This window comes from Nyctereutes procyonoides, unplaced genomic scaffold (assembly GCF_905146905.1).
Source record: "Nyctereutes procyonoides isolate TBG_1078 unplaced genomic scaffold, NYPRO_anot_genome, whole genome shotgun sequence".
Lineage (NCBI taxonomy): Eukaryota > Metazoa > Chordata > Mammalia > Carnivora > Canidae > Nyctereutes > Nyctereutes procyonoides.
In genome coordinates, this window is record NW_026575112.1 from 165482 (window position 1) to 180815 (window position 15334).

General features: G+C 36.8%; 2 protein-coding genes across 2 annotated transcripts; both read left to right on the forward strand.

Annotated features, from left to right (window-relative positions):
• Nucleotides 1–1336: 1336 nt before the first annotated feature.
• On the forward strand, nt 1337–5016 carry LOC129514942 (olfactory receptor 5M3). The gene is made up of 2 exons (XM_055333633.1): nt 1337–1345; nt 4081–5016. Exon 2 carries the CDS (start codon nt 4084–4086, stop codon nt 5014–5016), a length of 933 nt encoding a protein of 310 aa, XP_055189608.1. The 5' UTR covers nt 1337–1345; nt 4081–4083.
• A 5036-nt stretch (nt 5017–10052) lies between these two features.
• Nucleotides 10053–10982, forward strand: LOC129514894 (olfactory receptor 5M9). The gene has a single exon (XM_055333586.1). The coding sequence runs from the start codon at nt 10053–10055 to the stop codon at nt 10980–10982; it is 930 nt and encodes a 309-aa protein (XP_055189561.1).
• Nucleotides 10983–15334: the final 4352 nt, after the last annotated feature.

The window sequence follows — 15334 nt, forward strand, 5'->3', positions numbered from 1 at the left end:
TAGCCAAACTGTGGAAGGAGCCTCGGTGTCCATTGAAAGATGAATGGATAAGGAAGATGTGGTTTATGTATACAATGGAATATTCCTCAGACATTAGAAACGACAAATACCCACCATTTGCTTCAATGTGGTTGGAACTGGAGGGTATTATGCTGAGTGAAGTGAGTTAGTCGGAGAAGGACAAATATTATATGGTCTCATTCATTTGGGGAATATAAATAATAGTGAAAGGGAATAGAAGGGAAGGGAGAAGAAATGTGTGGGAAATATCAGAAAGGGAGACAGAACATAAAGACTCCTAACTCTGGGAAATGAACTAGGGGTGGTGGAAGGGGAGGAGGGCGGGGGGGTGGGGGTGAATGGGTGACGGGCACTGGGGGTTATTCTGTATGTTGGTAAATTGAACACCAATAAAAAATAAATTTATTATTAAAAAATAAATAAATAAAAAACTAGCAAAGTGAAAAAAAAAATAAAGTTTAAATATTCTTGAGTATTAGTGAAGTCCAAGATTACAACACACTCCTCGGGCATTTGAATTATTTCAATTCTTTTTTACGCTTTTTATCTATTTCTCTGTTGGGGAATACATTTTTCTTTTGCACAGAAGCAATTATTTTTCTAATTACTCTGTTTTAAGAGTGTTGTCTCACTGTACATTAAGCTCCATGTGAGAAGAATCCATTTCTGTTGTGATCATCACTGTAATATCAGTATTATAAACTCTGAGTCATTTTGGATCAAAAATTGAAATTTTTATCCTCACAATTAATAGTTACTTTTGGGTAATAGGATGAGATGAATAGCAGTCCAAACTGGAACCAATGCCTAGATTCAGAAATCCAGTCCCTGATTGATTAGAAGTGTAACCTTGAGAAGTCGTTGAAACTCTCTGGGCTCTAAGTTTCTTGTCTGTAAATATTTATAGTAATGATGTCAAGATGTAGTTATGAGAATTAAGTTAAATTAGCACATGCTAAATCTAATATATGCTTTATTGTTGCTATTATTAATTTTCTTATTTTCCCTTGCAGAAAATGATGTGATGCAGATATGTTTTTTCTGCTTTGATATGCTATAGTTTTCGTTGTAGGGAATGATAACTTATTTCATCTTTCACTGAAAAAGCCCAGTGGCACAAGACTGTGGACTGCAGCACACAAGATTGCTTCATGCAGATTGAGTGACATCATCACCAAGTTTAACGTGATGCAAACCCAAAGCCAATTGTGTTATTTGATCCCAAGACACTTTCAAAATAACTTGAGTTTGAGGAATAGCAAAATTGTAAAAATCTGCTATTAATACAAAATTCTCTTCCTCTAGAGAGCTACTTGCCCCTAGGGTTGTTTGTAGAGAACGCTTCTTAATTGGTTCTTTTTTTTTTTTTTTTTTTTAATTTCTCTAAGGCAACCATTTAAGGGAAACTTCTCTTGTGGACTTTCAGGTTCTCTCTTGTCTCGTAAACATTGTTTATCATATTTTTTAAAGATTTTATTTATTTATTCATGAGACACAGAGAGAGAAAGGCAGAGACACAGCAGAGGCAGAGGTTAGAAGCAGGCTCCATGCAGGAAGCCCGAGGGGACTCCATCCCTGGTCTCCAGGATCATGCTGCGGGCAGAAGGAGGCGCTAAACAGCTAAGCCACCAGGGCTGCCCTGTTTATCATATCGTATGTAGCATTTGCTTTTCACTTCTGCATTCTTACTGGGAATATTTCTCTTCATTATCAGGTTGGTATAAAAATGTATCTGATTTGTCAGATTAAATTTGCATCTTAGATTTTATTTTCTCTTATTCTTTATAATTACCTTTATTTATTCCATACATATCTGTGTGTGTAGGTGCGTATTTGTGCAGATGGTAGAGACAGAGAAATGGGAAGGAAAGAGAAAAAGAGAGAAAGAGAGAGAGATTTTCTATAGAGATTTGATTATTTGATTATTACAAACTATTAATGGAAACTATAATTTGCAAGAGTGCATTTAATAATAATCGCCCCATGTATTTATTATGCATGAATGTGTAAGATCTCTTTTCATACTCCTAACTAAACAATGAAGTGAGTATTATTATTACAGTTACATCACAGTAAGGCATAGAGAAATTAAAGAGAAGCAAAACAAGTATAAAACCAGTCCTTGCTGGGATGCCTGCTGGCTCAGTGATTAGGCCTCTGCCTCCAGCTCAGGTCGTGATCCTGGGGTCCTGGGATCGAGTTTCACATCAGGCTCCCCACAGGGAAACTGAGTCTCCCTCTGCCTGTGTCTCTGCATCTCACTCTGTGTGTCTCTCATGAATAAATAAATAAAATCTTAAAAAAAAAAAAAAAAAGAAAATGAGTGCAAAATATCCAAGAAACTTTCCCAGAGCTCCACTGGATCCTCAAAGTAGACTGAATCATTCCCCACTTTCTGATTCTCCTATAAATCTGTAAAAATTTATTACAGTTTTAGAAATTTTAATTACCACTATAAATGGTGACTTTAATCTCTTTATTTTACATATGTTTAAACTCTAGAATATAAGAGTCAATAATGTTTAGTAGAAAAAAAGAGTCCACATCTAGGGATTATGTATGATTATATGGATGTGTACAAGTAGTTTACTCCTTTCTCCTTGGCTTTGATGACCATGTGGTCAGTTTGTCCCTGTTTTATTTATTTATTTATTTATTTATTTATTTATTTATTTATTTATTTATTTATTTTTATTTATTTATTTATTTATTTATTTATTTATTTATTTTAATAATAAATTTATTTTTTATTGGTGTTCAATTTGCCAACATACAGAATACCACCCAGTGCTCATCCCGTCAAGTGTCCCCCTCAGTGCCCATCACCCATTCACCCCCACCCCCGCCCTCCTCCCCTTCCACCACCCCTAGTTCAATTCCCAGAGTTAGGAGTCTCTATGTTCTGTCTCCCTTTCTGATATTTCCCACACATTTCTTCTCCCTTCCCTTCTATTCCCTTTCACTATTATTTATATTCCCCAAATGAATGAGAACGTACACTGTTTGTCCTTCTCTGATTGTCTCGTTTCACTCAGCATAATACCCTCCAGTTCCATCCACGTTGAAGCAAATGGTGGGTATTTGTCATCTCTAATGGCTGAGGAATATTCCATTGTATACATAAACCACATCTTCTTTATCCATTCATCTTTCGATGGACACCGAGGCTCCTTCCACAGTTTGGCTATTGTGGACATTGCTGCTAGAAACATCGGGGTGCAGGTGTCCCGGCGTTTCATTGCATCTGCATCTTTGGGGTAAATCCTCAGCAGTGTCAATTTAAATGAGTGCAAGCATTAGGTGAGATTAAAAGTAATATTTTCTCAGACACTTAGGTCTGGTAAATTATTTGATTAAATGGCTTCCATCCCTAATTATTGACAATATACTTATAAAGAAAAAGTGATAAGGTAAAAAATCATTTATGCTATGGGTCAAAATAGAACTGTAAATATTGTAAAATATGAAACTACCAAACATGTCTCTATTGGAAAAAAGAGATGTTTAAGAAATACTCTTGGAAGGGCGCCTGAGTGGCTCCGTCAGTTAAGCAGCTGGATCTTGATTTTGGCTCAGGTCATGGTCTTAGGGTCCTTGGATCGAACCTTGCATCTGGCTCCATGCCCAAGGGGAAGCTCCTTGATGAATTACTCTCTTCCTTTACCTCTGCCCCTCCTCACATAGGATCTTTGTGTGTGTGTGTGTGTGTGTGTGTGTGTGTGTGTGTGTGTGTGTCTGAAATAAAAAAAATCTTTAAAAAAATGAAATAGTCTTGGAATTTTGGCTGAGCACAATATTTAGTACTAGTATGCTTCAATCACAATATTTAGTATAACTGGCATCCTAGGGCACCTCAGTAGCTTTCAGAGAGCCTGCTCCATGGCAAGTGCTTAGGAGAGATGTGCCGTGAGAACAGCAGAGTGCAGTCACGGAGAGTGAATAAAGAAAGATGAAAGAAGCGTGGGTAAAGAGTTAAATTAATAAACCAACACTTGACTTTTAAATTATTTCTTTCTAGCCATTACTGAGATTGCTAACCCGTGTTGACTCTGAATTGAGAAAATGCTCAATTTCACCGATGTGACAGAGTTCATTCTTTTGGGACTGACCAGTCATCAGGAATGGCAAGTTCTCCTCTTTGCCATTTTTCTTGCAGTCTACATTGTCACGGTGGTGGGCAATGTTGGCATGATCGTGTTGATTAAGGTCAGTCCACAGCTTAACAGCCCCATGTATTTTTTTCTCAGCCATTTGTCATTTGTGGATGTGTGGTTTTCTTCCAACGTGACCCCCAAAATGCTGGAAAATCTGTTATCTGAGACAAAAACGATTTCTTATGCTGGTTGTTTGGTACAGTGTTTCTTCTTCATTGCCCTTGTCCATGTGGAAATTTTCATTCTTGCTGTGATGGCCCTTGATAGGTACATGGCAATTGGGAAGCCCCTGCTGTATGGCAGCAAAATGTCTAGGGCTGTGTGTATTCGGCTGATTTCCTTCCCTTACGTATATGGTTTTCTGACTAGTCTGGCAGCAACCCTGTGGACATATGGCTTGTCCTTTTGTGGGAATATTGAGATCAACCACTTCTACTGTGCAGACCCACCTCTCATCAAAATGGCATGTGCTGGGACCTTTGTAAAAGAATACACTATGATCATACTTGCAGGTATTAATTTCACATATTCCCTGACTGTAGTGACCATTTCTTATCTGTTCATTCTCCTTGCCATTCTACGGATGCACTCGGCGCAAGGGAGGCGGAAAGCCTTTTCCACCTGTGGGTCCCACTTGACAGCTGTCATCATATTTTATGGGACTCTCATATTCATGTATCTCAGACGTCCCACAGAGGAGTCTGTGGAACAGGGGAAAATGGTAGCTGTGTTTTATACCACAGTGATTCCCATGCTGAATCCCATGATCTACAGTCTGAGGAACAAGGATGTGAAAGAAGCCATGAGCAAAGTGATCAGCAGAACATGTTTAACAAAATAAAATAAAATTCAGTTAATATTATTTTCTGTGTTTCATAAGCATTTGACAACAGGTTGTGGTTCAGTACATCACTTAGAGACTTTTTATAAAAGCTACAGTTTTTGTAAAATAGTGAGACTCAAACTTAGAGAAAAAGTGATAAATCTATCCCTATTGATGTGAGTAGTCAGGATTAATTAAAACTTAATAAATTAATTAGTTGAAAAAGTTATTGGAGACAATATTCACAGGTACACTAATGAAATTGTTCAAATATAGGGCTTAAATTATGACTGTTTTTTCTTTTTTTTTTTTTTATTTATGATAGTCACAGATAGAGAGAGAGAGGCAGAGGGAGAAGCAGGCTCCATGCACCGGGAGCCCGACGTGGGATTTGATCCCGGGTCTCCAGGATCGCGCCCTGGGCCAAAGGCAGGCGCTAAACTGCTGCGCCACCCAGGGATCCCTATGACTGTTTTTCTTAGTAAAAAATGCAATGGATGAGTATGGGAAATGCTTATAGATTTGCCTATTTGGAGAGTAAATTGAGGCAAAAATAGTTTTCTAGTATGACAACATAATATTGGTGGTCTTGGTAATGGTTGTGAGATTTTTGTGGAAACAAATGCTTTTTCTTCAATATGAAGGTGGGCCTTTTTAGAGAATGCTACATTGAAATTAGCTATCCTCTTGCATGTAATCCCTTTTCAACTTTTTTAGTGTCTAAGAGAGATACCACATGGTATGTGTCTCTCTGTTACAGATTCCAGGAACTGCCATGTCCCAATCCCTAGCTGACCAGTGATCAGACTTGCCTCTGCCACAGTGTCTTCAGTGGACCAAAGAGTGGGCAGAGTCAGTGAATGGATGCATAATTTTGAAAACACAGCTTTCTTGATTCCACTTGCTAAATAAAATAAATTAGTATATTCATGTGGAATATTTTGCACACATGTGACTAAGATATAGTAGTTAAATATTTTTAAATGATTTTTGTATTTGAAAGACATAAAGTGTTTAAGGTGGTCTTTTTGATGCTAATGATTATGTGTCCCATCATGATAATGTAAACATAATTTGGTGTCTCCAATACTTCATTTCATGAGATATGCCCCTGAGGAACAACTTTAAAATATGGACTTCTTAAAGTCTCTATCAATATATACATGTATACATACATTAATAACCTGCTGTTTTGCTGTAGAGAATACACAACTACCACACTACTTATGTAATTACAAATTTATCTGCAAAGATGTAAATACAAAATGACATTGATGTAATATGAGAATAAACATTCTTCTGTATCCATTTTTGACTTTTCATTTTCTTCAAGGGGAGCCAGGAATACATATGAACTCATTTAACACAGAAAAATGCATGTGATCAGCACCACTTTAAGACTATTTGCATTTAAACAAATTACTAATTGAGATTAAATATAGTACTGTAACATTGTGCCTATAGTTGCAGTGCTTAAACCCCCTAAAGACTTTAAGATTTAACTCCATGTTACTTTTGGGGTTAGTTAAAAGTAACTTTGTCAAGATAACTGTTTATTCGCTGTTTATTGGAGAACTCTTGATATGCCAGTTAGTTGTTGATAACTAATAAATTTCAAAGTATGACTTTAAAACATTTTAATACTAGTAATGGGCTAGTAGGTGGATTTGGATCTTTGTTACCTTTCTCTTTCTTTCTATCTTTTTTTCCCCTCCAAAAGCTATTTCTATTTACTTTTTTGATAGTTAGTGTTACTTGAAGAATGAAGACATCATGTTCCTTGTTTGAGTTCATCAAATTTCAAATTAATTTGTGGATCACCTTGGATAAATTGTTTTTTGTTATTCATCCAGTAAATTTTTAGTTCGTTGTCACTGCTCTCCAAGGTCTCTCCAGGCTCAAAATTTCTATGAATCTAGCTTCTTTGGTAGAACCTAAAGCAATTTTGCCTTTTGGCGAGAATATACTTTGAAAAATAAATCTTATTGTTACATTTATTTCTACACCCGTCACCCTCATTATATTTAAGCATCTCCAACATAAAATCTCTCCTTATCATGCTGCAAACCAAGAATATTTTCCCAAGATGCATAACTGCTAAGTGTGAATCAAAGAAAACAGAACCCATATGAAGGTGGGAGAGATCACACCATGTTATCAAGAATTTTGACTTCTTAATTTTACTAGAAGTGTTACCCTTCTAATGAAGAGTCTTTAACTTCTCTTACCCCTGAGATGTTTTTGGCAGCTGAATCATTATTCCTTTCATAATTACTTGGGTAGTTCCCTGGGGAGATGTTTTCAATGTTCTTAGTGTTCAAAATTCTATTATAAATAGCGAGCCTTTGTCATGTGATGACCTCCTCTGCTGAAGGTAGGTCTGCAAATTGTATACCCCTTGCAATACAGATTAATGCAGTCAAATCTTTTCACTTTTATCCATTTGAAGATAAGACTGAGACTTTGTAGACTTATATGTAATCACAGTGCTTTATTTTATGATATTATATTACTGGGGAATTCTCTAACCTTTCAAAACATCTTAAGAATGAGCTCGTTACAATGAAGATTTATAAAGTTTTATCTTTGTTTTTTATCCTTCTCACTCTTCTCTGCAAATATCATTGATATTTGCAATGCCCACATTGTTGTTTTAAAATAGATGTGAATGGAGTTGAGGTTACTATATCAGTGGTAATGATCCTTAGTCCCATGTTTTGGTTTCCTCTTTGCAAAGTAATGATGCTAACAGAACCTGTTTCCTAGAACCTATTCATGCAAAAGGTTCGGTAAGCACTCAGTAAAAGCTATTCTTATGATATTATAAAGCTGAGACTGTTGTCATTAGAAAAATCTGTCTTAGGTTTATGAAATATTATAATGTGTTATATAGAGCTGACCTAGAGATCGCAGCACTTTAAAAAGAGTCCTAACTGTGAATATTCCTGCGTATCAGTTATACTTCACATCCAAGCCAGGCAATTTAAAGAGTTCCCAAGATGAATGAGACAAACTCTGCTACCACAGAGCTAATGATTATGTGTAGAGGAAAGGAAATGCACACTCCCACAAGGAATAAAAAAAATTTGGAGTAGTATTAGTTTATGTTTCTTAGATCTTGATGCTTTTTCACCTTTTGCATTTTTATAAAATATATTTATATTGTTTTATACCTAAAACAATAAAGTAGTACCATTAATCCAAGTCAAATTCATTAATTGGAGGATCATGGGTTCATCAAGTGAGATCATGAGTTTTTACATAGGGAACTCCCTGCCCTTAGCTCTATTCCCACGCCAGATTGCAACTGTCATCTGACTCAGTATCTCCACCTTTGAAAAGAGCCAAACGATGAGTTTACAATCATGGAAATCTATTGTAAGAGGAAACTTGTATTAGAGTTAAAACTTTGATGCCTATTATATTACATGCCCAATTAATAGCATATTTAATCCACTATTAAACATTTTTCAGGGTAAGAAAATAGTTCATAGAGATTAATTCACTTCCTGAATTCTTCCTGCTACTAGTTGCAGGGGGCCATGATATAATCACAGAGCTCGCATATTTTTTAATATATAATGGGATAACTCCAGCAACACTCTTTTTTACCATGAGAAGCTAATATTTCTCCTTTTGAGCTTTTGCATTCCATGCCCTTCATCTTTCATATGTTTACACAGTTGGCTGTTTCACTCACTCACTCATTCAGAAGTACCCTCCTCCAAAAAGTCTTGGATCACTCTGTCTATACTCTATCTCCTCTTATCCTCCTAGCATATTGTAGTTTTGTCACAGTCAGTCCACTTCCTAAAGTATCTCATTTTTATGTTTGGACCCTTTTCAATGAAAATAGACTATGATGCAAGCCAGAATCTTCCACATCTTCTTCACTGTCAATATCCAGAATTTAGAATACTTCTAGATATAGGGGGGCCTGAGTGGCTCAGTAGATTAAGCATCTGACTCTTGATTTCAGGTCAGGTCTTGATCTCAGGGTTGTGGGATCGAGCCCTTTGTCAGGGTCTGTGCTGGGTGTAGTGCTTGCTTCGGATTGTCTCTCTCTGCCTCCCCCAACCCCTCTCTTCCTCTCTTAAAGAAACAAACCAAAAGAACTTCTAGATATAACAAATATATCTGCCATATGGTTAGCTTTGGTGTTTGTAAATCAATTAAGGTAAGCAGTTATAAACAAAGGCCCATTGATAAGAGAGTAATATATCCTTTAAACACTTTTATTATGGAGAGCTCAACTCCCTAAGATGGTGCTAATCCTACAGATACAACCTTAAGAATTTATGGAAAGTTTTTACTTCTTGAAGGAAAAAAGCTGGTAAAGTGTAGTAAATAGGGAAAATATTATTTGGAAACCTTTTCCTTGAGAGAACATTAAGTGTGAACATGAATAAGAAGGTGTAGAACTGATTGTTTTTGAAAACCAGTGGAATCTGAAATAACATGTCACCTAAACTTTATGTCACAAGATTTACCTGTAGACATGATTTTGATAGTGGGTACAGCATACAGACAAGCATAATGTTTAGCTAAATGGAATAAAATATGGTTAGGGGTTTCATATGTTCAAGGCATATAATGGCATATGCTGACAACAGGTATGGCAAATATGTAAAAACTAGATTGTAACATCAACTTATTATGTAAGTCCATAAATTGGAGAGAATTTAGCCATTCCCTGACTTTTAGTCTGATATGATTCATATTTGTGTCTTGGGATTTTTAACATTAGTGTAATAATCTGTCAAAATGTAAAAGTCCAATTTTAATAATACATGATAACAATGTACAGAGTTGTCTATTTTACTGATAAAAAAAACCAATATATATTTGTGGTAACTAATACCTATAAGACCTACTAAAGGAAACAATGAAGCCTATATATTCTAATCATGGACATGGGACAAAATTGCATTGATTTTTGATTATTTTAATTAGAATAAGGATAAATGTGGCTCAAAAGTTTCAAGAATAAAAACAGATCCGTTCATGTGTTTTATTTCCCCATAGGTACTACAGATTGGCTCTATGTTAAGGCAATGCCAAATTTCACAGATGTGACAGAATTTATTCTTCTGGGCTTGACCAGTCGTCAGGAGTTTCAAGTTCTCTTTTTTGTGGTATTCCTGGTAGTTTACATGATCACTCTGTTAGGGAACATTGGCATGATCATTTTGATCAGCATCAGTCCTCAGCTTCAGAGCCCTATGTACTTTTTCTTGAGTCATCTGTCTTTCGTGGATGTGTGGTTCTCTTCCAATGTTACCCCCAAAATGCTGGAAAACTTATTATCAGAGACAAAAAGCATTTCCTACGTGGGGTGTTTGGTGCAGTGCTACTTTTTCATTGCCCTCGTGCACGTGGAGGTTTATATCTTGGCAGTGATGGCTTTTGATCGCTACATGGCCATCTGCAACCCTTTGCTTTATGGCAGTAAAATGTCCAGGACCGTCTGTGTTCGGCTTATCTCTGTGCCTTATGTCTATGGGTTCTCTGTTAGTCTAATATGTACACTATGGACATATGGCTTGTACTTCTGTGGAAACCTTGAAATCAACCATTTCTACTGTGCAGACCCTCCTCTCATCAAGATTGCCTGTGGGGGTGTCCACATCAAAGAATACACGATGATTGTTATTGCTGGAATTAACTTCACATACTCTCTCTCTGTGGTCCTCATCTCCTACACCCTCATTGTAGTCACTGTGCTACGCATGCGCTCCGCTGATGGCAGGAGGAAGGCATTCTCCACATGTGGGTCCCACTTGACAGCTGTTACCATGTTTTATGGGACTCTCATATTCATGTATCTCAGGCGTCCCACTGAAGAGTCTGTGGAGCAGGGAAAAATGGTGGCTGTGTTTTATACCACAGTGATCCCCATGCTGAATCCCATGATCTACAGTCTGCGGAACAAGGATGTGAAAGAGGCAGTCAACAAAGCAATTGCCAAAGCAAACTTGGGGTAGTGATGCTGGAGAAAATATTTTTTTGGTATGTTGCTACCTATTATAAATGTTGAGGCATAAAAGTCCTAACATAGCAAGGATTTTCTAAAGGCAGCTCTTAGGTACATAAAAGGGTCCTATCTAATGATGCTTTACCCCAGGAATGGACTCTAATTGCTAGGACTGCTTTATTCTACACATAAAACTATATTATCAAAACTGACATATTATTGTCATTCACAGTGTACATAAAATTGTGTTAAGTGTAAACATTGGAGGAATGCAGAAATAAGTCTGATATTAATAAATGTTGATTTAGAGGTGAGTTTGTCAGAATTCAGCATGGTTTCCTAGGCTATTTTCTCTATATGCATGGTCCTCCATATTGGTTTCATATGAAATTTAAAATTTCATAAGGAAAAGAGAGAGAATTCATGTCTTTTTCATGACTTTCAGGATGTTGATGGCCATTGATTATCCAAAAAATTGTTCTGTAATGTTCATACTCTCATGGGCTTCTGAAAACAAATTTGCGTTCCGAATCTTCCACCCAAGTCTCAATACAATCATATGTTCTATCCTCAGTATGTGTTGTTTGATAATTAACCATGTTCCTACTTTGGGAAGCAGTTTAATAACTCTAACTCTACTCCATAGTTTGGATTCTGGTATAACCCTTGATAAAAACTCCGAAATACAGAACCAAAGAATGTAATGTTAGTGAGAAGAATCTTGTATCTGACGATAATTTGAAACCTCATCAACCAAAGTTTTAATAGGACGAAGTCTGGCAGCCAAAGGTCAGATTTTATATATCAGAAAATTCATAATGTTCATTTTTTTCATTATGATGAGGACAGGAGACTCCTTTGTCACAAGTATTCACTCCTTTAACATCAAGAAATTTATTAATTTTTGTTACTTTCTGTTTATTTATGAGGCTCTTTCTCATTTGCAGTGGTTGTCATCTAAAGTTCAGTTTTCAGATTTATTTAGATAAAATTATGAATTAATTTAAGAAAATATGTAAAACTAATAATAAACGTGATGTGTCGATGAGGCAAAGTCATAAGGCATAATAGTCTAAAACTCAGAAAACATAACTGATGTCCACAGTCACACACACCTCTCTCTCTCTCTCTCTCTCTCTCTCTCTCTATATATATATATATATATATATATATATATATATATAACTATACTGTGCATATATTATATTGTATAATGCACATGACAACTTCTTGGGGGGTACTGTCTCTCAGGTACTACTTCCAATAGGGTTTTTATAAATCCCCTTGTCTTATTTTTTTCTCAGAGTCATAATTTCTGCAGTGTCTAAACTATTATATGGTTTGAGTGAGACAAAATCCAGTAAGGTCTGTTGTGAAAGTCTCTGTCATTATACCACTGGTGAATGTTAGTAATATAATATTCAAACAGCATTAGAGAGAACTCAGTTATCCAATATGCTTTCCAAACTCTTCAATGAATTTACCTCTAGAAAGTAACCAGCTTTAGAAGTTTCCAAGCTTCATAAGCACCATGTATTCAGAACTTAAAAATGTTAAAGCCACTTTCATCTTTTTCTCACCACTAGGACATGTTTTTGAGGAGCCAGAGATATTAGCCAATGTCACTTAGCTGGAAGTGGTAACACTTAGGTTTGAACTTAAGATCTCAAGATTCCAAGAACTAGCTTCTATTTAACTAAGATGCCAAGACAGATTTTGTTTTTTGGTCATTCCTGGGTTTGGATCATGAGGTTCTTGAGATGAAAACAAGGATGACAGAGAGAATAAAAAGAAGAATCAGCTCATGGTAGGTAAGAACTCATATGTCACCCTGGCAAATACAGTTAGTATGGCTTCATTTGATGATGAACTTCATTTTGTTTGTTTGTTTGTTTGTTTGTTTGTTTGTTTTGTTCACTGTTAATTGTTTATAACTTAATTATTTGAATGAACAAAATGTATTGGCTCTATCACCACATTGATTCTAACACCTACCACAATACATAGGTCATAACAGCATAGTTTTATAGTTCAGCAGACGGAGTTATTTATTTTTTTTTTCAAATAATTTTTACTTTATTTAATTTATGATAGGCACACACAGAGAGAGAGAGAGGCAGAGACATAGGCAGAGGGAGAAGCAGGCTCCATGCACCGGGAGCCCGACGTGGGATTCGATCCCGCATCTCCAGGATCGCGCCCTGAGCCAAAGGCAGGCGCTAAACCGCTGCGCCACCCAGGGATCCCAAGACGGAGTTATTTAGAATCCATTCACCTTCAACTTGTCTTTTGTTGAATGAGGTCATTGAGAGGACATGACTGCCTTTGACCCTCAAACTGGACTAGGGCAATCAGAGGTTCCTTACTCCTCCCTGTATCCTTGGAATGTACTCCCACAGTAGGAGTCATTTCAAGATTGTAGCTTTGGAGAGCAGGTATTGTTGAAGACCGTCTGGATGTATATGTGACTGAACCCCGTGAAGGCTTCTGTATAAACTTTTAAGATTCTGGTATGTACTTGTGGAGATTTGCATATCTTATGGCTACCTGAGACAAGCTTCACATGTAAGTTTCATTGCTTATGAAATTGCCACCACCCAATCTGGAGTTCTCTGCCTCTATGGTCTCTCTTTGCCCTTGTGTAAGGAAACCAGTCTCAGATTTCACTCAGGAAACTCCCAAGGTTAGAAATTAAGACTTTTTTTTTTTTTTTTAGAAATTAAGACTTACCAAAAAATGTTGTTTTACTTCAAAGCCACAGAAACCACTCAAATTGGCTTAATAAAAATAAAAATATGTGGTTTAGTTTTAGTTTTTAAATAGTACAATTACAGTGGTATTTTATGAAACTCAAGGGCACAGAGCATAACCAGGTTCACAAGAAACCAGTAATTGGGCCTTAAAAGGTTTCTTGTTCGGATTTCTTATTTTTCCTTCTCTACAGACAGTGTTTCTCAGTGCATGGGGAAGTCTTAAATGGAAACTTCAGCTCCAGCATTCACTTAACCTAAGATTAAGTGATCAGATGAAACCCATTGGACTTAAAGGGTTACAATGACAAATTCCCTTGAATGACATCTGATTCGCTTATTCTCAGTCATGTGATCACCCCAATGTACTGTGTTTTTAGAGAGGGCTTCTAGTGCAATGACAGATGCCACATTCCACCTCTGTGAGGGAGGAGATTCTCAGAGGGGACAGGGTCCTTGTAAACAGGAAAGCAGTCTGCACTGTGTTCCTTTTGTCTCCTTACAAATTCATTCACTCAACTCCTCCACCACCATTCAGAGTAATTACAGGGTTTGTATTAGACACTGAGAGGGATATATTGTAGAAGATAAATTCATCAAACCCTCTCCTAAGACTTGAGTTTGCCAGACTGAAATCCTAAACCCTATGTCTGAGCCAACCCCAGGCATATCACATCATATTGGCAGACTAGCAAAATAGAAGGGGTATTTGTACTGGAGATATTTGTTCTACATTTACACCAGCAGCTGGTGGGCTTTATCAAAAAGAGTCAGGAACTGAGAATCTGTCCCTTTCTTTTTCAATAGGCTTAGGATATTTGTTTTTCATACTGGTACCACCTTATTGCATACATACCCTTGTTCTCCTTGGGGTCTAATGCAATGCTCTCCCACTTGAAAGACCTTTGGGATTTCTGGCTAGTAGCTCATGCTACTGGAATTTTTGCTTTGGTGGCACATTACTTGCCTTAATAATCCTTTTCTGCCTTTAATTCTCTCTGAGTGTTACTAACTCCTATGAAACTTAAAAGTATGTTTTTATAATAATTTGATTGATATCTTCCTTCTCTATCAGACTGTTCAGCCCTATCAGGCAGGAATGTGTTTGCTTTGGCTCGCAATATCAGCTACACAGTAGACATTGAACATTTGAATTTATGAGTGAAAAATAAATCTATTACATTACAGTTGAAAGTTTAAGTGGATTTTGGATTATTTTGTTTTATAATCATTGCAATATAGAGCTATATTCTTGGAATGTGATAGCAACCATAATTATCATGGTTTTTTTGATATTTATCATTTTGTTGATATTCACCAAGACATTTTTTTCAATTTTTATTTATTTATGATAGCCACAGAGAGAGAGAGAGAGAGAGAGAGAGAGAGAGGCAGAGACATAGGCAGAGGGAGAAGCAGGCTCCATGCACCGGAAACCCGATGTGGGATTCGATCCCGGGTCTCCAGGATCGTGCCCTGGGCCAAAGGCAGGCGCTAAACCGCTGTGCCACCCAGGGATCCCTTATCATATGTTTTTAAGCTATCCCTGCCTGTCTCCCAAACCTTTGTAAAGGCCTCATATCTCCAGACTTCAAAGGAACTTTGGAAAGAA

Bases quoted from the DNA above. Each gene is read 5' to 3' on its own strand.
- LOC129514942 (XM_055333633.1), top strand. From the start codon at position 4,084: ATGCTCAATTTCACCGATGTGACAGAGTTCATTCTTTTGGGACTGACC.
- LOC129514894 (XM_055333586.1), top strand. From the start codon at position 10,053: ATGCCAAATTTCACAGATGTGACAGAATTTATTCTTCTGGGCTTGACC.